This window comes from Tachypleus tridentatus, chromosome 13 (genome assembly GCF_004210375.1).
Source record: "Tachypleus tridentatus isolate NWPU-2018 chromosome 13, ASM421037v1, whole genome shotgun sequence".
Taxonomy (NCBI): Eukaryota; Metazoa; Arthropoda; class Merostomata; order Xiphosura; family Limulidae; genus Tachypleus; species Tachypleus tridentatus.
Window position 1 is genome coordinate 16,027,236 of NC_134837.1, and position 21,292 is coordinate 16,048,527.

A 21,292-nucleotide genomic window follows, 5' to 3' on the forward strand; every position below is an offset into this window, starting at 1 on the left:
AAATCATCATGACAATATTTTGGTTAATTAGACAGTTATACTAACTGAGAAATCATCATGACAATATTTTGGTCAATTAGACAGTTATACTAACTGAGAAATCGTCATGACAATATTTTGGTTAATTAGACAGTTATACTAACTGAGAAATCGTCATGACAATATTTTGGTTAATTAGACAGTTATACTTACTGAGAAATCATGACGACAATATTTTGGTTAATTAGAGAGTTATACTAACTGAGAAATCATCATGACAATATTTTGGTTAATTAGACAGTTACACTAACTGAGAAATCATCATCACAATATTTTGGTTAATTGGAGAGTTATACTAATTGAGAAATCATCATGACAATATTTTGGTAAATTAGAGAGTTACACTAATTGAAAAATCATCATGACAATATTTTGGTTAATTAGAGTTATACTAACTGAGAAATCATCATGACAATATTTTGGTTAATTAGACAGACTTACTGAGAAATCATGACGACAATATTTTGGTTAATTGGAGAGTTATACTAACTAAGAAATTATCATGACAATATTTTGGTTAATTAGAGAGTTAGACTAATTGAAAAATCATCATGACAATATTTTGGTTAATTAGAGTTATACTAACTGAGAAATCATCATGACAATATTTTGGTTAATTGGAGAGTTATACTAACTAAGAAATTATCATGACAATATTTTGGTTAATTAGAGAGTTAGACTAATTGAAAAATCATCATGACAATATTTTGGTTAATTAGAGTTATACTAACTGAGAAATCATCATGACAATATTTTGGTTAATTGAGACAGTTAGACTAACTGAGAATTCATCATGACAATATTCTGGTTAATTAGAGTTATACTAACTGAGAAATCACCATGACAATATTTTGGTTAATTAGACAGTTACACTAACTGTGAAATCATCATCACAATATTTTGGTTAATTGGAGAGTTATACTAATTGAGAAATCATCATGACAATATTTTGGTAAATTAGAGAGTTACACTAATTGAAAAATCATCATGACAATATTTTGGTTAATTAGAGTTATACTAACTGAGAAATCATCATGACAATATTTTGGTTAATTAGACAGACTTACTGAGAAATCATGACGACAATATTTTGGTTAATTGGAGAGTTATACTAACTAAGAAATTATCATGACAATATTTTGGTTAATTAGAGAGTTATACTAATTGAGAAATCATCATGACAATATTTTGGTAAATTAGAGAGTTACACTAATTGAAAATCATCATGACAATATTTTGGTTAATTAGAGTTATACTAACTGAGAAATCATCATGACAATATTTTGGTTAATTAGACAGACTTATTGAGAAATCATCATGACAATATTTTGGTTAATTAGAGTTATACTAAGTGAGAAATCATCATGACAATATTTTGGTTAATTAGACAGTTACACTAACTGAGAAATCATAACGACAATATTTTGGTTAATTAGACAGTTACACTAACTGAGAAATCATAACGACAATATTTTGGTTAATTAGACAGTTATACTTACTGAGAAATCATGACGACAATATTTTGGTTAATTAGAGAGTTATACTAACTGAGAAATCATCATGACAATATTTTGGTTAATTAGACAGTTACACTAACTGAGAAATCATGACGACAATATTTTGGTTAATTAGAGAGTTATACTAACTGAGAAATCATCATGACAATATTTTGGTTAATTAGACAGTTACACTAACTGAGAAATCATCATCACAATATTTTGGTTAATTAGAGAGTTATATGAACTGAGAAATCATCATGACAATATTTTGGTTAATTTGAGAGTTATACGAACTGACAAATCATCATGACAATATTTTGGTTAATTAGAGAGTTATACGAACTGACAAATCATCATGACAATATTTTGGTTAAATGGAGAGTTATACTAACTGAGAAATTATCATGACAATATTTTGGTTAAATGGAGAGTTATACTAACTGAGAAATTATCATGACAATATTTTGGTTAATTAGACAGTTATACTAACTGAGAAATCATCATCACAATATTTTGGTTAATTAGAGAGTTATATGAACTGAGAAATCATCATGACAATATTTTGGTTAATTTGAGAGTTATACGAACTGACAAATCATCATGACAATATTTTGGTTAATTAGAGAGTTATACGAACTGACAAATCATCATGACAATATTTTGGTTAATTAGAGAGTTATACTGACTGAGAAATCATCATGACAATATTTTGGTTAATTAGACAGTTACACTAACTGAGAAATCATTGTGACAATATTTTAGTTAATTAGACAGTTACACTAACTGAGAAATCATCATGACTATATTTTGGTTAATTAGAGAGTTATACTAACTGAGAAATCGTCATGACAATATTTTGGTTAATTAGACAGTTATACTTACTGAGAAATTATGACGACAATATTTTGGTAAATTAGAGAGTTACATTAACTGAAAATAATCAGTTCATTCTTTTCATGACAACTGATTTAATCATAATTTCAACTAAATGATTATTCTAGGCAATATTAGTTGATGTAATAGATGCACAAAGTTAGCCAATTACACTGATTATTCAAATTAATTACCTAACTAATAAATAACTGACAACAAAACTTGGCTAAACTGAGACTTTACAGCTAAAATTCTTCCAGCCACAATTAACAGTCTCTTCTCTATATTAATTATACACTCAGATAAAGCTAGGCTAACAATTCAGAGTAAAATATATCTACTGTCTTTAAAGAGTATTGATACTTATCACAAGGTCTTAAAAATGAACTGAGGAAATTATGTAACTTCAACATTAATGTTTTGGAAGCCCCAGAAATAACTAGTGAGATTAGTAACTATGTTGATATTAAGGATCCTGTAACATACAAAGTCACAGACTTCCAAGTAATCTACAACATATATCTTACATAAACATGCTAACACAGATGACATAGAGTCCACATAAGCTTTAATCACAACATCCAGAAATGATGTCACCATAGCTGATGTCGTAAGAGACGATCTAAAGGACACCATTATCGCTTATCGCAAGAGACATTCAACAATTTTTACACATAGTTTGTTACAGAACGTTCAATCTAAAATAAAAATACGGAATCAAAAAATATTAAGAGGTTGACCTGCAATATTACAACTAAGATGAAACTGATACTTACCGTTTATCACATCTTGTCGCTTCTTTTCTTTGGGTTTTAAATTACGTATCACATTATTATTTACATTTTCTTGCCATTTTGGTGGCTCATTTTCAGCTTCAAGGTCTGAATCATCAAGTTGAAGGAGATGTGACAATGAAGATGAAGAAGATGAGAAGGTGGACTGTAGTCTTCCAGTAGATGATCCAAAATGTACAGGAGTACTTTCTGTAGTACTCTGCATCACCTCTAGAGAGTTGTTGGAACTGTCAAGGCTCCTTTGAAGAAAAAATATTCAGTATTAATAACAAAATGGACAAATTATCATATTAAACAAAAATAGCTTAACTCGGAAGTTGTTTTTTTTATTTGCATTTCGTGCAAAGCTACTCGAGGGCTATCTGCACTAGTTGTCCCTAATTTAGCAATGTAAGACTAGAAGTTAGGTAGGTAGTCATCACCACCCACCACCAACTCTTGGGCTACTCTTTTACCAACGAATAGTGGGATTGATCGTCACATAATAACGCCCCACAGCTGAAAGGGCAAGCATGTTTGGTGTTACAGGGATTCGCACACATATGGATGTAACTCAGTGGTAACTGATTTTAAAACTGGACGTTAATTAATTTTCTCACTAATCAAATACAGTCAAACTTATCTTAAAGACAATCACGCTCAGTGAACTAGACTAATTAGGGTTTCATCTTGGTGATAAAGTGAATAGTTTGGCAACTTTTACAGATGTTTAAATTTGAACCACTTGTTAAATAAACAGAAGAGTTTATGTTTAAAAAGTGTTATAATTCAGACGGTTTAAATATGGCGACATTAATTAAAATGTCATTTAATACTATATCTTTCTATGAAAAACTAGGTAATAATTCCTATTAAGTGCTGCCATTTACCCAAATATACAACATTATACAAAATATACAAAAAATATACAGAAGAGTTTATGTTTAAAAAGTGTTATAATTCAGACGGTTTAAATATGGCGACATTAATTAAAATGTCATTTAATACAATATCTTTCTATGAAAAACTAGGTAATAATTCCTATTAAGTGCTGCCATCTACCCACGACAAATGTAATTAAAGCATTTCCTTACTAAAAGTGAAAATATTATTGATGAATATTACATACTCGTATCTTCTAGACATAATAAACACTCAAGTTTACTGCACTTATTTTGTAGAAATAAGTGATAATTTAATGATTTCTATCTTAGAAAAATATCTGAGTTTACCTTGTAGATAAGCTAGAAACTGGGGAACCGCCCGCCTTGTGCAAACTAGAGATGGTTTTGTCATCAACTTCTACATCACTGGAAATATCAAATATATTATCAGATAAAAACTTTGAGATACTGATAATGAAACAAATTATTGAATAAATTAAAATATTTTATTATTTATATATTTTATACATGAACACAAACGTTGTCATACCTTTGTGATCTTGGAATATTTGAGTCGCTTCCTTTCCTTAAAGGTGTCTTATATTCTCTCTGCAAATAAAAGTGAAACAGTTAGCTATTCCCTTGTAAACCCTATACGTGGTGGGTAAACAATTAAGACAAGAATTTCGGTATTTAAACTATATGAACTTAAAAATAGTATCTAATAATCATTTAATTTAATATTATAAAACCTTCTGTTTTATATACATCCCATATTTACTGTCCACTAAAAGATATGCAAGTACATCAAAAACAGTAGTTGTTCATCAACCGACTTAGACACAATTAGATATTCAAGATACACAAAACTCTGTCGTTTGACATTAAACAGATCAAGACACAAATCAAGATGTAAGCTGCAAATGCACCATTCACAGATGTATAAACAATCTGCAACAACAGCCGTCAGAAAAGAGCGACGAGGTGCCATAAAAACAAAATATAACAGACAAAATCAAAACAACAATCGTCAAGGGCCAAGACAAAAGATTCAACAGTAAGTGACATAGATAAAGATATAAGCTATAATAATAACTGTCATATACTAAAGAACAAACCCTACAACAACCGTCACGGGCCAAGATGTAACAGTAAGTGACAAACATCGAGATACAATAACAACTGTCATACACTGAAGAACAAGGAATAAACCCTACAACAACCGTCACGGGCCAAAACAAAAGATGAACCCTTATGCTTATCTTGGTTTTCAAAACACTTTATTAAAAACGTAAAACCGGTATCACTTAGGTGCTTTAATAAGAAAAAAAAAAGCATGTGACAAGACAAGTTTTACAGGTAAAATAAACAGAGGTAAAGTCCTGTAAAACACTGCTGTCTCACCCGTGATTAACCTGGTTACGGAATTTAAATTAGGTCATCGCTCACGACGGTGTTTAAACTATGTTTCTATCGAAGCTGATCAGAACAAACTATCGGCAAAAAAGCAGTTTATATGTCTTGGTTAAAAATAAAATCTGATTTATTAAAAGAAAAGAAAGAAATGAATAACGTCATCGAACTGACCCGTTATTTGTACACTCTGGCGTAAATCATACTAGCAGTTTCCTGAACACCATGTTAAATTTAGGAGTTTCCTGAACACCATGTTAAATTTAGATGAGAGGAGGGGTATTACGGAGGTCCAGGGGTAAAAGCTTTTGGATTTTTCTGAAGTCAAGATACAATATATGGCCCCACAATGAATTGTGCTGTAGTTATGCAGTAAGCACACGATAAATGTGAAATATTGGTGCAGTTGAGTGTCGATTATTGGTACATAAATGAGGCCAGAGTTTGTCCATGTAATCGAAATTTCGGATAATTGGACATTATTTAAAAAAAAAAAAATATCGTAATCTTAAACATTACAAAATTTGTATCCTAAACATATATATTCTACAATATCACTAATACATGTAGTTAACACAAATAGAAACCATTTAAGGCACGAGTAAGAAGCGATTCCATGTCAGTGATGAGTACATATGTACATTACTGTAATTTGTTAACAACTATAACTGAAGGAATTCTAGAACACCCACAACATTTTCTTAAACCTTACAGCCTCTTCAATGAGAATTGGCCCTGAAATGACGGAGGGACAACTTTTGTAAAATCCACATTTAAACAGCAATGTTTTCTTTCTCAAGTTTATTTGTTTGTTTTTCTCACTGCTCTCCGCGCTTAAGTTCCACCCCCTTTAATACTAATTGTTATAGTACAGTTGTAATGCACCAACGTAAATTGCATTACGTATCACTGATATTACAGGTCACTTCTACCTGTAACAATATGGTAGCGAACTCGCAGTCGTTCAGAAACCATGACGTCATTATTATGGGTCCTGCCACGCTACATGTTATTTCACTCATCCCTAACACAGAAGCAAGAGAGAAAAGAAAGAAGACCAGGAATGTCATGTTGTCAAACGATCTAGTATTACTGGGTTCATAATTACATGGTATTCATTCTACTTCTCATCATAATCATCATACTATAACGGCACTCTTGCTTATATGATACTGGAAAAACGTTTTTATTACGCGATATACAAACCCCAACTTCGAGAAATTTTTACCCAGTGTGCATGTAGATTTGCAACAGAAATCACGATTTTCCCATTTCGCCTCCGTTTCCTGTCACGGATAATTTTATTTTCTCCATTCTTAGAGTGTAGATATGACGTCATGTAAGTCACTTGCTGATTTAATGAACTGGAGCCATCTATATAATAGTACTGTTGTTGTATGTCCATGTAAACATTTCGCAGGGTGTGGATGGATCTTCATCAAAACTGACATGATGATTCATTTGGTGCATGGTGAAATACACAAAAAATTTCATTTTGCGGATTTGATGAGTTTTTTTTTTGTTTTGTTTTGTTTTGTTTTTTAACTACTACTTCATCCGTGTTAATGGATCTTCACCAATTTGGCATGAAGGTCTGTTGAGTTCATGACGAGATACGTGCAAATTTACTGTTTCACATTTTGTGTTTTAATAGGCGTTTTGTTTTTGGGTTGTTTGTTTATTTAATTACATATAAAGGAAACGACTTTTCGCGTCCTGAAATAACCTTTCATTAAACATGAACTTACAGGATACGGGTACCACAGCTGGTATTATTAAGTTTGTGTTTGTTCTTAATTACATGGTATTTGTTCTACTTCTCATTCTAATGTTATTACATGTTTTTATTTGATTACAACCGTATGATATTTCTTACAATTCTCCTTTTAATATTATTAAATTCATTTTTGTTTATTTCTAATCACATGGTATTTATTCTAGTTCTCAGATTCACTTCAAAGTAGGCGGTTTAAAAGAGGAGTATTGTTATTATTAACTTGACAGCTTTTATTAAACAGAACTCCAGATTAAGTTAACCAGTCTGTTTATTTTCTGGAATTATCGAGAAAATGTACACAAACCATGCATCCTTAATTATGTAATGTAAAAGGAAAGACAGCTAGTCAACAGCACCCACTACCAACCCTTGGGCTACTCTTCTTTACCAAAGATCCTCACTAACAGCACACCTACAGTTCCACAGTGCAGTGTTTTTACGGCAACGAGTGGCGAACCACAAATCTTCAGATTTACAATCCTGTTTCTCCAGCGATCAGAAAACTTCCAGGTAAAGTTGCATGGTTAACTTCTCAATCGTAAGACGTGGATAGTTTAAGGGCATGATTAATGGTAATCCATACTAATAACTGCTCTTATAACGAACTGGGTTTCATATGATCTTATTCATAAGAAACACGTTTTATATAGAACTACACACAAATACGAGCTAACTTTCCTCCAGACTCACCTTAATCAAACCTCCTCGATGAACCGAAATTATTTCATTAACAACAGAAACGAAGAACATGTGCGGCGCTACCCTTGGAGATATTACTTTAAAACAAAAAACAAACCTACTTTAAGGTTCTATTTCAGGGACGACTCGAGAGACGCTCACACTGAGTTGGTATGCTCGCCTAGTGACACAGCCTGGTTAGACACGACATGACAATAAACACAGTCTATACGGGGGTTGGATATTATTCACCATAAAAATCGCCAATGCAAAGCTTGAGTACAGTCTTTCTTATTACATTCAAGCTCTACTTTCCGCAACAACTACGGTCTATTCTTAGCTCCAAGTGGAGGTCGTTTAATCACACTCTTATCAGTGACGTACATTGACGTCAAACAACCAATCTAATTGTATATAAAAAAACAATCTCTTATAGGCTGGAGAAGCTAGTATACCAAGTTTAAAAAAATCTAGAAGCAGTCACACGACAACATCGATCAGCTTAGCTGGTGGGTAACCTGAAATTAATATATACACACGTCCACTTGTTGGCTGGACTTAATATCTTTATTACTTACACAGTAAACAAACACAGAACTGTTAATGAATATTATGTTAATAGGAAACAACACCCGTCGATAGAAACTTTAAACACTCGCTACGCTTTTCAATTTACACCATTATGAAAATGAGCAAAAAAAGCACTTTTAAGAGATCAGAATAGTTAAAACGTCTTCGACTGGAAGTTAATGTATAACAATAGAAATTAAAAAGCCATGAATGCTATGAACCCAATAACTGGTATTCAAAACCAGTTTGTAAACGTCCGCTGTGTAATTTATGTTTACATATAACAACCGCGAGATTCTTGATGTAACCATACGTTTAATGACTTAAGACAATCCTGCCGGTAGTTCCAGTAACTACGTCGAATGTTTGCTTGTTAAAACAAAATATCGTAAAGTAAAACAACGGAAGTTTCTTGACATAAGAAGAAAAACGAAAAGTTTCTTCGTTGAGTAAAGTAAGTTAACAAAACTACCTGTCTTCATTCTAAAACTATACAACTGATCGTGAATTAATATGCAAAAATGTTTGTGTTCTCAATCTTTCATAGTAAGAAACATCTGAAACAGGTTCATGTAATTACTTCAACGTATTTGTTCTGTTCTAACACAACACTTTCAAGGTAAGGAACATCTGAGACAGGTTCATGTAATTACTTCAACGTATTTGTTCTGTTCTAACACAACACTTTCAAGGTAAAGCACATCTCTGAGTATCAATCCACTCCTATGGTATCCTGTCTAAAGACAAATAAATACGTTGTACGTTGCAATGGAGGAATAAGTACATCATGTATGTCATTCAAAACTGCTTATGAACACAAAAATATATGTAATTTTTAATATTTACACAACTGGTTTATTACCGAAATTATTGTTCAATACTATGAAATCTTCAACACAAAACTACTCACCCTCAGACGAAAGCTTTCGGAACGACCAGTGAAAATGCTGAAATAAACAAAACGTGGTTTTAACATTCCTTTTTTGAACAATTCTTATTTTTTGTTTTTAACCTGCTGAATCTGTTACAAGTTGTGTTGTGGGAACTAAAAGTGTCAACAGCAACAATGAACATAAATGCTTTCAGATCAAGTCATTGCACTGGCATATAAAATATTCCTATGTGACGAAGATTACAGAATACAAGAGAACTCTGCAACGTACCACAATACACAAACAGAAATTCTCCTACCTGACCACAATCACAGTATCTAAATGGTCATCAAGATGTAATATAATACACAGTAAAAACTCCTCTACGTAGCTAGGATTAGGTATCTGAAGACACACTACAATTTCATATAATATAAATGTGGTTAGGCTTACCATACCTGAAGGGACACTAATGTATAATACATATGGAAAAAATACTTATACTGAGTAGAGACCCAGTATCCAAAATGGAACTATGATACAACATGAGGTAAAACATTAACATGTGGCTCAGATCTCAGATACCTGAAGAAACATTATGATGTAATTCTATATTTCACAGATTTGGAGCATGCAGGACCAAACTTAACAGGCAGACTTGGGAGGCACATAGTGTGCCCATATGTAATGGCATAGCACCCCTACTAAGGATGGATAAAAACGTGCCCAATGTGCAATTTGTAAGCTTGTGGGACTAAACTTGGCACATGTGGTCAAGTATCATAGAAAGACACATGCCTAAGAATTCTTCTTCAGACACAGAAACTAAAAATAAAAAACTGTGTAAACATACAAATTCCAGTTTTTCCCTGTTGGTTCTTCACAGTGTTAATAAAGTAAAACACATGCTGCAAATAAGCTTTCACACAAGACCAACTAAAAATAAAAAACTGTGTAAACATACAAATTCCAGTTTTTCCCTGTTGGTTCTTCACAGTGTTAATAAAGTAAAACACATGCTGCAAATAAGCTTTCACACAAGACCAACTAAAAATAAAAAACTGTGTAAACATACAAATTCCAGTTTTTCCCTGTTGATTCTTCACAGTGTTAATAAAGTAAAACACATGCTGCAAATAAGCTTTCACACAAGACCAACTAAAAATAAAAAACTGTGTAAACATACAAATTCCAGTTTTTCCCTGTTGATTCTTCACAGTGTTAATAAAGTAAAACACATGCTGCAAATAAGCTTTCACACAAGACCAACTAAAATAAAAACTGTGTAAACATACAAATTCCAGTTTTTCCCTGTTGGTTCTTCACAGTGTTAATAAAGTAAAACACATGCTGCAAATAAGCTTTCACACAAGACCAACTAAAATAAAAAACTGTGTAAACATACAAATTCAGTTTTTCCTGTTGGTTCTTCACAGTGTTAATAAAGTAAAACACATGCTGCAAATAAGCTTTCACACAAGACCAACTAAAATAAAAAACTGTGTAAACATACAAATTCCAGTTTTTCCCTGTTGGTTCTTCACAGTGTTAATAAAGTAAAACACATGCTGCAAATAAGCTTTCACACAAGACCAACTAAAATAAAAAACTGTGTAAACATACAAATTCCAGTTTTTCCCTGTTGGTTCTTCACAGTGTTAATAAAGTAAAACACATGCTGCAAATAAGCTTTCACACAAGACCAACTAAAAATAAAAACTGTGTAAACATACAAATTCAGTTTTTCCCTGTTGGTTCTTCACAGTGTTAATAAAGTAAAACACATGCTGCAAATAAGCTTTCACACAAGACCAACTAAAAATAAAAAACTGTGTAAACATACAAATTCCAGTTTTTCCCTGTTGGTTCTTCACAGTGTTAATAAAGTAAAACACATGCTGCAAATAAGCTTTCACACAAGACCAACTAAAAATAAAAACTGTGTAAACATACAAATTCCAGTTTTTCCCTGTTGGTTCTTCACAGTGTTAATAAAGTAAAACACATGCTGCAAATAAGCTTTCACACAAGACCAACTAAAATAAAAAACTGTGTAAACATACAAATTCCAGTTTTTCCCTGTTGGTTCTTCACAGTGTTAATAAAGTAAAACACATGCTGCAAATAAGCTTTCACACAAGACCAACTAAAAATAAAAAACTGTGTAAACATACAAATTCCAGTTTTTCCCTGTTGGCATGTCTAATTTTGCCAGTAATTTTCTTATCAGTAGATCTGTTGAACCTCATACTATTTATAAAACTTACACAAAACATTCCTTCAGGCTTAATCTGGAGTAACATTTCATATTGCTTTTAAAACTGATTTATCTTGCTCCTAAACCAATACACCACAAAATAATTTGAAATATGCACTGGTGAATACAAAACTTTAATAACATTGAAACAAAGCTGTGTTCATCTGATTTGAAACTATTAAATCATGACCGAGATGATAGGTATGTATAAAGTATGAAATTATGGAGGTGAAATTCTATTTTCTATTTTCATTTATCTAGTTGTACGTTGAAATCAAAGCACCTCGGATCTAGGGAATAACGGAAAACTTTAACAAAAAAAAAAGCTTCCAAGTTATTTTAGTTTCTCATAAAACTCAAGCACGATATTTTCAATTAAAGTTTCAACAAATAAGGAATGAGAATTGAAACAGCAGGGTGTCATATTTGCTCATCACCACAGCTTCCATTAAGCTACATGGCTGCACAACAATCAGTTAAGTACTGTGCACTTCATTCTTCTAGCTGCACATATCCTCAGTAATAATTAGGAGTTTTAACATGATGATGGCCTTAATGACCACCACAACTGATAGGCCTAGAGCCCAAATAACCAACTTGTAGCATTGCAAGGTGGTGTAACAAAGTAATAGCATCAATGGTCTAAAAATATGTCAAAAGCCGTGTCATCAAGTTCATTGACTTGCATTCAGAATGTTATTGAACTTCTACTGATCAAATTGTAAACTATAATTCATATTTTAATATTACATACAAGTTCATTTCTTAATTTAAAGTAAATATTAAAAGAACACATTTAAATACAGATTTCAGTGAGTCACATGTTGACTCTAGCACTGTTTACAATTAAGTACTTGTTATGTCAAAATACTAAGTCTATAGTTTTATACAAATTAGGAACTCAAAGAACTAATTTTACACTATGTAAAACAAATCTTGTTCCTGGAAAGTATGTGTTATTTCTTAATTGCTAATGTTGTAAAAGTACAGAAAATGGCCATTATTCCCTTCAAGTTTTGCTTTTGTGACCTGGATAATGAAATTTAGAAATTAACCTATTTTCTATGTAAAAACGGGCAAATTTGCACATTTTCATTTAGATAAGGTCTGAACCAAACAACATATGAATCACGATTCACATGTATTTATAATAAAGTTATACAAAAATGAACAAAAATGTTTAGAAGTGAGTAGTTTTTCGAGATTTGAGACTGTAATGTAAATCACTTTCACGTATCACCCCCCAAATATGGTCTCCCATCATATTTTTGTTATATGCCCCTTGGCAGCAGTGTTCAAAGTCTAGTATATCTTGGTGGAAGCGCTAACCTTGCTCCTCTGAGTATGCTCCCATGTTATTCTTGAATTTGCCAAGATGAGCATCAAAGATATGGACTTTCAGGGTCATCCTGCAGCCCATTTTGGTGTAGTTCTTCACCAGAGCCTCAACCAGTTCCACATAATTTTTGGCCTTGTGATTGCCCAAGAAGTCCCAAACCACTGCAATAAAGCTGCCCCAAGCTTTTTTTTCCTCCTACTGAGCTTCTTGGGGAATTCTGTGCACTCCAGGATCATCTTTACTTGTGGTTCAATGAAGACACCAGCTTTGACCTTTGTTTCAAACAGCTTAGGGAAGTCTCGAAGGTACTTGACAGCTGCAGACTCCTTATCAAGAGCTGTGATAAATTGTTTCATAAGACCCAATTTTATGTGAAATGGTGGGAACAACACCTTATGGAGGTCCACTAGAAGCTCACACTTGACATTGTGCCTTCCCACAGAGAATTCAGTCCATTGTGGCCAATGCCTCCTGTTGTAGTGCTCTGCAGTGCCCCTGCTGTCCAAAAAGCAGAGATAACAGGGAAACTTGGTAAAGCCTCCTTGGAGACCCATCAGGAACATCACCATTTTGAAGTCTCCAATAACCTTCCAGCCATACTCATCATACTTCAAGGCTTCTAGCAAGATCTTGATGCTGTTGTATTCCTCTTTGAGGTGCACTGAATGAGCCAAGGGAAGAGCTGGTTCTTGATAACTCTCTTAACTTTTACAACATTCTTGAAAAATTCTTGTAAGTTTGAGAAAATTTTCTATCAGCTACTCAGCACTGAATCTACCTGTAATGTTCTGGAAAATGGGTAAATTTGAAAATTTCATTACCAAGGTCACAAAAGCAAAGTTTGAAGAGAAAAATGGGTCTTTATCATTTGCTTTAGGCATGAGCAATTGGGAAATAACACTTACTGCCCAGGAACAAGAAAAAGTAAAACTTTTGTTACATAGTGTTATGAAGCTAGAATATCAAATAAGAACCTTATATCTTTTTATTATGCTCAGATATGGCTTATGTACTGAATCAAATGCAGTAGACCCATTCACCTCTTTCCATTAGAAATGGTCTTATATAAACTTACTTCAATGTATGACATGTGAATAACCAATCAACAGCTTAGAATGCCCCCCCAGAGTGGTCTTCCTGCCATTTTAATATTTGAAAAGGCTGCAATATTCTTTTGATCTAAGATTTCAATGATGTAAGGGTTGTCTTTAGTCTACTCAAAGTTTCATATTTTTTAAATCTAAACATATGTTAGCTACCAAGCTCAATAAATTGTAGTGGAATTCTATGGTATCAGTGTATTTATTTATTTTTTAGTTATTCAACTGTGTATATACATAAAACCTAAAAAAATGTTTTTGTTTGATATCCTACATGTGCAAAATTTGAAAAGGCTTAGCATCCAACATCCAGCAGCAACTGAGTACAAAAGCCATTAAGAAAAAGAGATAATTAGTTGCTTTATTTCTTGATTTATTGTTCTATATGTTAAGAGAAATAAGTTTAATAATTTATTTCTAAATAGTAATAACATATATATAATAAATGTGATTGTATATTACAAAATACTAGTCAACTGAAACAGCCAAAACAGGGAAGACTAAATGTCAGTTTTATATTAATGGATATGTAAAATGAGTGTCCTGTAATGTTAGCTAGGCATGACTGAAAGGCCAATATAATGAAAAATAATAAATATATATGTGTGTGTGTGTGTGTGTGTGTGTGTGTGTGTGTGTGTGTGTGTGTTGTGTGTTATAAAACTTAATCAACTTAGACTGACCATTTGAACTTTTGTGTTATAATATGCAGACATTCTAACTTGAAGAAAGCATACTTTACATTACCCATGTTTTTTCTAAGATGATTATGAGATTGGTCAAGTGATAGACCCCATAAAGTTAGAGTACAGAGAATATAAAGGCTTACTAAAAAGAAACATCTGAAATGTACTAGGGAAGTTTCAAGACATTACACAAATAATACTTGGAGATTTTTGGGACGAAGAATAGTATTTTTAATCACAACATGAAATCACTTAGCACGAAACACTATTTTTGTAAACAAATCTTCGGTACAAATATTTCATTAAAAAACTTATTTTTTTCAACATAAAATACTTGTAATTTTTACTAAATGTCTGCCAAATTTTGTGAACATACACAGCTATCAAAAGTTACAGTGAAATTACTTAACATGTGCAAATGTGTAGATGAACTCCTGTATATTATAACAAGCCCATTGCAAAAGGGTTAATAGAGTTTATGTAGCTTGTATGTCAGAATCTGACAGATGGGAAGTTTAATTTGAATATAATGCTTTTTTGTTAGCTATATCAGCCTCAAGTTCAACTGCACAAAAAAAACACAGCTTCATAATTTGTCCTTAAATCTCTGTAAATAAAACAAGTCACTAACTCTGAAAAAGTAAAGACACAATACGGAAAGAAAGTACTTAAATCTTAATTAAATACAATGAAATCATCATGCCTGAACTGGGATTACTGATGCACTATGATTATTAGTATGTATTAACTGACTACTCACAGCTCAGAGTTTTCTGCGAGATCTTGGATGCTTGAACCACTGTTTGTGTTAGACGACTTTGAATCATCACTAATTCCTTCTTGAATGTTTGAATCCTTGATAGTATACATCTTTGAATCATCACTAACTTTTTGGATATCTGAATCCTTGCTAGTGTATATCTTTGAATCATCACTAACTCCTTGGATATCTGAATCCTTGCTAGTGTATATCTTTGAATCATCACTAACTCCTTGGATATCTGAATCCTTGTTAGCGTATATCTTTGAATCATCACTAACTTCTTCAGACTGGCTTAGACTCTGGTCAGATTGTGACAGTAGTGTAGTATTTATTCCTAAAGTAATAAATTTCAAAATTACAGAAAAGGTTTATATCTGCCAATACACATTACCAATTTCCTATAAAATTATTTGTAAGAAATTTTTGCATTGATTTCTGAACCTCTATAAAAATAATTTAGGTTATGCACAATTCTTATAAATTATGTGCAAAAAAAATTAAATAATAATTATGCAAAACATTGTACATACAAAGTATTCTAAACTTACCTTCATTAATCTGACTTTCACTGCTGGCACCATGAAGGTATGAAAGTCCCGAATCAGTTTGAAGATTACATTCCTTAGATTGTTCAACTAATTGAAAAACAAACAAAATCAAAATTAATAAAACACAAAAATAACTGAAAAGAACTAAAGGAAGAGAGAAGCAGTTCCTTGTAAAAAAGTGCTATAAATAAGTTCTCACCTATCAAAATTCAGGCAATTATATCAAAGGAATTATAACACTTTCAACAGAAAAGTGTTACTTTATCATGCACGCACGCACACACAAATGGCTCTTGAATAATCTACAGAATCTGCGTTTTCTCAGAAAATCAGTACAGCTTTCTACATGTTCTCTAAAACATTCATAACTGTAAAAAACTCCCAGCCAAAACAGATAAAAGCAGAACACCATTTATCTCTTCTCATATATTGCACTTCAGTGTCGAATAAACAAAAAATCACATAATCAAACTTAGGAAGAACAACTCTTTCTTGACTGGTGGCTGAACAATGGAGAGTAGTGTTGTATCACTTAGCAACTCCTACAATTTGTCACATAGTCAAACTTAGAAAAAAAACAACAAAAAAACAAACTAACAGATTTTGTTTTTAACTTTTTTTATTAATAAATTATGTTCAATAAACAAAGAAATATTTAATAAATATCTTCTGTTATTAAAGTTTTCCAGCAGAAGCCAATTGTGGAAGCAAGCATTTTGTCAACTTGTACGTGTATTAAAAGCACAGTTACAATCTATTTGTTTAGTTATCAGGTAAGCTCCAGTTTCATTAAACGTTAAACATTTTGATTTAAAAATTGTGTCACTCATTACATTTTATAATAATAACATACTACTTATTTCCATTTATAAAATTCTAACAGAATTATACAAGCAAGTCTTATTTCCACATCTATTATTACCATATAGAAAATGTTACATACATATTTACATATAAAATTCACTGGTTTACCTACATATTAATTTTTATTTTTTTAATAATTAAACTGCAACATAATAAGAATAATATTCTAATGTAAACAAATACTACATTCATTTTACATGTAAAAGACAGATTTTTTGCCACTTTTCAAGTTTAAAACTTACACAATGATAGGTTTAATATGCTAATGAGTACTTTGGCAAGTCTCATGTTAAATTTACATATAAAATGGTAAACAAAGCATTCATGAGAGACATCATTAAAATCTACATGCATAAGTTAGGAACCAGTGTAAATGCTTAATAAAAATTTCAGCAGATCTTACATAAATGCCAACATAACATGCTTTTACAGAAATAAACCAATTACTTTCTGAAGTCTCTAGTCTCATCCAATAGTTACAGTTGAATTTAGTTTGAAATCAAACTTTTCACATGTGTAAATAAACTCGAGGCATAAACAGGTATTCTTATTCTGTGTGATAAACAGCAAAACCATAAGAAGACAACAGCTTTATGAAGGTAGTGTGTGAGGGATGCGATAATGTGATGGAAACGTGTTAAAATTTAACATGTAGAAGTTAATAACTAAAAGTATTCCACCTTTTTCCTTATTAATTATACAGTATACACAAGAACAAAATCATCAACAAATTTGTGGAATAGTACTTTATTTCTCCAACAAAGTACCTGATTTTATATATTTGGTATAGAAAGTACATAAAAAATTAAGGTTAGTAGTTGTGTTTTACAGAAAATATTAATAATAATATTTTAAAAACTCAAAGTATTAATGTTATAGAGATTAATTTTTCTTATATAATTGGTACATCTGGCTCAAACAATAATTATTAATTACTTCAAAATCTATCAAGATCAGCTTAAATAAACCATTTTGTGCAATAATAAACAAATTACTACCAGACTCATGGTGACCAAATTCTTAAATATACTTCAGAATATGTACTGTGGAAAAATATATAATAATGTTCTGACAGAAACATGCATGGTTACTTCCTTAATGTATTAACTAACCCTGTTTTCGATTTTTCCCTATAATGTTTTCCATTATACCAGACATTCTGTTTCTGCTCTTGTCTTTCTTGTTCCGAAAGGTACCCACACATTTTTCTTCCACTAGTTTCACACATGATTTGTGAATGTTCATTTCACAATCTGAAAAAAACAGATAATTAAATTTCATATAAACAATGTTTAAACATGCAAGAGGTAATTAACCATGACATTCAGACTTTTACATAAACTCTGTAACTAGTTTACAAAATCAGCCATAACCACAATTCATAGATTACAAAATAACTTTGAAGGTGACACAAAATATTTCCTTTCAATAGAATCAAGTGAGAAAATTTAAATTTCTCTATAATTACAGATATGAATGAGATTCCAAGAAATACAAAATTTTATGCCCTTTTGTGACAACAAGTATTGAAATTTCATAAAAATCTGGTTATGAATACATATACAAATAATGTTAAAGATGACACAAAATATACCATGCCTTTTAATTAAGTCAAACTAAGATAAAAATTCAGAAGACTCAGTTGCAATTACTTTTGAAAACAGTGCTGGTTTTTTACAAACATTACAATGAAGTAAACACCAAACTTGAGGACAACTATTATGTAAACCTAGTTCTGTCATGTGAACACAAGAAGGTGAATAAATGAACATAAAAGACAAAACATAAAATGAAGATTCAAAGGAATTATTTAAAACCCAAGTTTTTCCATTTCACCTAACAAAGACTATAAGAAAGGAACTTCTGTTACAGACAACTTTTACTATATCCCTTTGATACCCTTTTATCAGTTAGACATTTATCAGAAATTACTAGAACAGAAAACTCCTACTGTACACCTTTAACATTCTTTTGCAACCTATGCTTTAACTGGACCAGATACTCACCACTGATGGTCCTTTATACTTTCATTTTCTTAATTTCAGTTTTAAAAAATATATATAGTTTGAATAACCATTTATAACATTGTTTAGGCTATGAAATTTTCAGAATTTTATTGTGAGACTGTTTTGAAAACAATTTTGAAAATCCTATCTTTCATATTTTGATTACAACTGATTTTACTGTTGATCAAAAAGTTCCATTTTTATAGATAAATATCTAGTCAGTTTCAATTTGGCTGTTCCATTTTATATAGATAAATATCTAGTCAGTTTCAATTTGGCTGTTCCATTTTATATAGATAAATATCTAGTCAGTTTCAATTTGACTGTTCCATTTTATATAGATAAAAATCTAGTCAGTTTCAATTTGACTGTTCCATTTTATATAGGTATATATCTAGTCAGTTTCAATTTGGCTGTTCCATTTTATATAGATATATATCTAGTCAGTTTCAATTTGGCTGTTCCATTTTATATAGATAAATATCTAGTCAGTTTCAATTTGACTGATATCAATTCAACATAAACATTTTTATACTTTATTTTGATTACTGCAGCAGCCACTTTCAAGCTATAAATCCTGAGAAATACCAAAGATGTTTTACTGGAGACATAAGACACAACTTTTAACAATGGTGACAAACAAAATTACCTTTCAGGTAAACTAATATTTTTGCTAATAGTATGGTTGGTTGAGATTATTACATTCACTAAGTATAGTTTACTTTCAATAACATTAATAATAAGTTATTTTATTTACGAGCAATGCTTGAATACAATAAACCAAACAATGATTTGATTCATTTACATTTTACAATTTCTACCATACCTATTAAATCTAACTAACCTAAACTTCATTTTGTGTAGATTATTTCCACAGCTTTCAAACAGATATAATTTAACATAAAAACAATTTCAGAAATGAAAATAAGTCTAAAGATCTATAACAACATTTCCCAGATCTGTGGTGTCCCCCTAAGCCTTTTAATCTATAACAACATTTTCAGATCTGTGGTGTGTCCCTAAGCCTTTTAATCTATAACGACATTTCCCAGATCTGTGGTGTGTCCCTAAGCCTTTTAATCTATAACGACATTTCCCAGATCTGTGGTATCTCCCTAAGCCTTTCAATCTATAACAACATTTCCCAGATCTATGGTCTGTCCCTAAGCCTTTCAATCTATAACAATATTTTCCAGATCTGTGGTCTGTCCCTAAGCCTTTCAATCTTCTCATTATATTTCTTTATACATTATTGCAGTTACTACATCTACTCAATTTCCTATAAAAACCACACATCACATTATTCATTTTACACACACATTAGTAGTTCATAATCTGTCTATCAACCATTTCTGTAGATGAACTTTATTAGTAACTGTTCAGGTCACAATCTATGATATCATACAAGAAAACAAAGGCTGACGAAATAAATCCAACAAAAATGAAGGAAAATCAGGTGGGAAACTAAACCTTGTTAACTATAGTATATTCTCAAGGAATGGTAGTTCATTAGCAAACATAAATCTATGTTCTGAGAAGTGTCAAAATAGTACTAAAAAAAGTTCTTCTCAAGAAACATTCCTCAGAGCTACACAAAAACAAAAGTTTGAGTTTAGTTTTCATTTCTGTTTGCAAAGTACTTGCAATGAACATTACAATATGATAATATATTAACTCTAAGATATTTTTAAGTCAAAATTTATTGAAACAGAATTAATTATAATTATAATTTTTACTTAACTTTTGAAATTTGATTTGTAAGTGTGCATCCAACCTCTGAAAGGTGCTCACTGGTCACAACAGAGTTAAGATATTTATAGGTTTACAGTACTACTAATTATGACAAATACAATAAAACTATCAATAACCATAAACTACTTACTTTGACACTGATATCCTTGATTTCCAACTCCCCATATCACTGCCTGGCAGTGACTGCAGCTTGTCATACAGTAATAGTGTTGTGGCAGAAAATTATGATGTAGAACAGATATGGCCTTGAATAATAATAATAATTATATCAAACATAAGCTTTATAACTAAAGATACTGTACAAACATTTAGTCAATCATTTTACAAAAAAAAAATGTTAGAACTAAAAACTGAAAGGAAAAAAAAAACATTTAAGGTAACCACTCAACAAATACACACAATTAAAGCTATATTAAAGAAACAAAGGGGCTTCATTTTACAACTAAAATAAGGGATTCTAAAATATTTTTTGATGTTTTATTAATATATGCCCATGCTTAAATTAAAAACAAACAAGTACAGGAAAGAAAAGACAATATATCAGGATATGGAAAAAATCTCAACAAATTTCAATTAATACAAAATAATGAAAAACCATA

General features: G+C 31.3%; 2 protein-coding genes across 2 annotated transcripts in view; one reads left to right on the top strand and one right to left on the bottom strand.

Moving 5' to 3' along the window:
- The window catches only part of LOC143239467 (uncharacterized), a 386,069-nt gene that overhangs the window by 282,632 nt on the left and 82,145 nt on the right, over positions 1–21,292 (top strand). The window lies entirely within an intron of this gene.
- Positions 3,129–21,292, bottom strand: part of LOC143239760 (uncharacterized) — a 44,136-nt gene continuing 25,972 nt past the window's right edge. The window contains exons 14-21 of the mRNA XM_076481226.1: positions 20,824–20,938; positions 18,048–18,188; positions 16,072–16,158; positions 15,521–15,857; positions 9,417–9,453; positions 4,619–4,677; positions 4,417–4,494; positions 3,129–3,444 (exon numbers count right to left, since the gene is read on the bottom strand). Coding sequence (XP_076337341.1) covers positions 3,129–3,444; positions 4,417–4,494; positions 4,619–4,677; positions 9,417–9,453; positions 15,521–15,857; positions 16,072–16,158; positions 18,048–18,188; positions 20,824–20,938 — 1,170 coding nt within the window. The remainder of the gene's footprint in view (positions 3,445–4,416; positions 4,495–4,618; positions 4,678–9,416; positions 9,454–15,520; positions 15,858–16,071; positions 16,159–18,047; positions 18,189–20,823; positions 20,939–21,292) is intronic.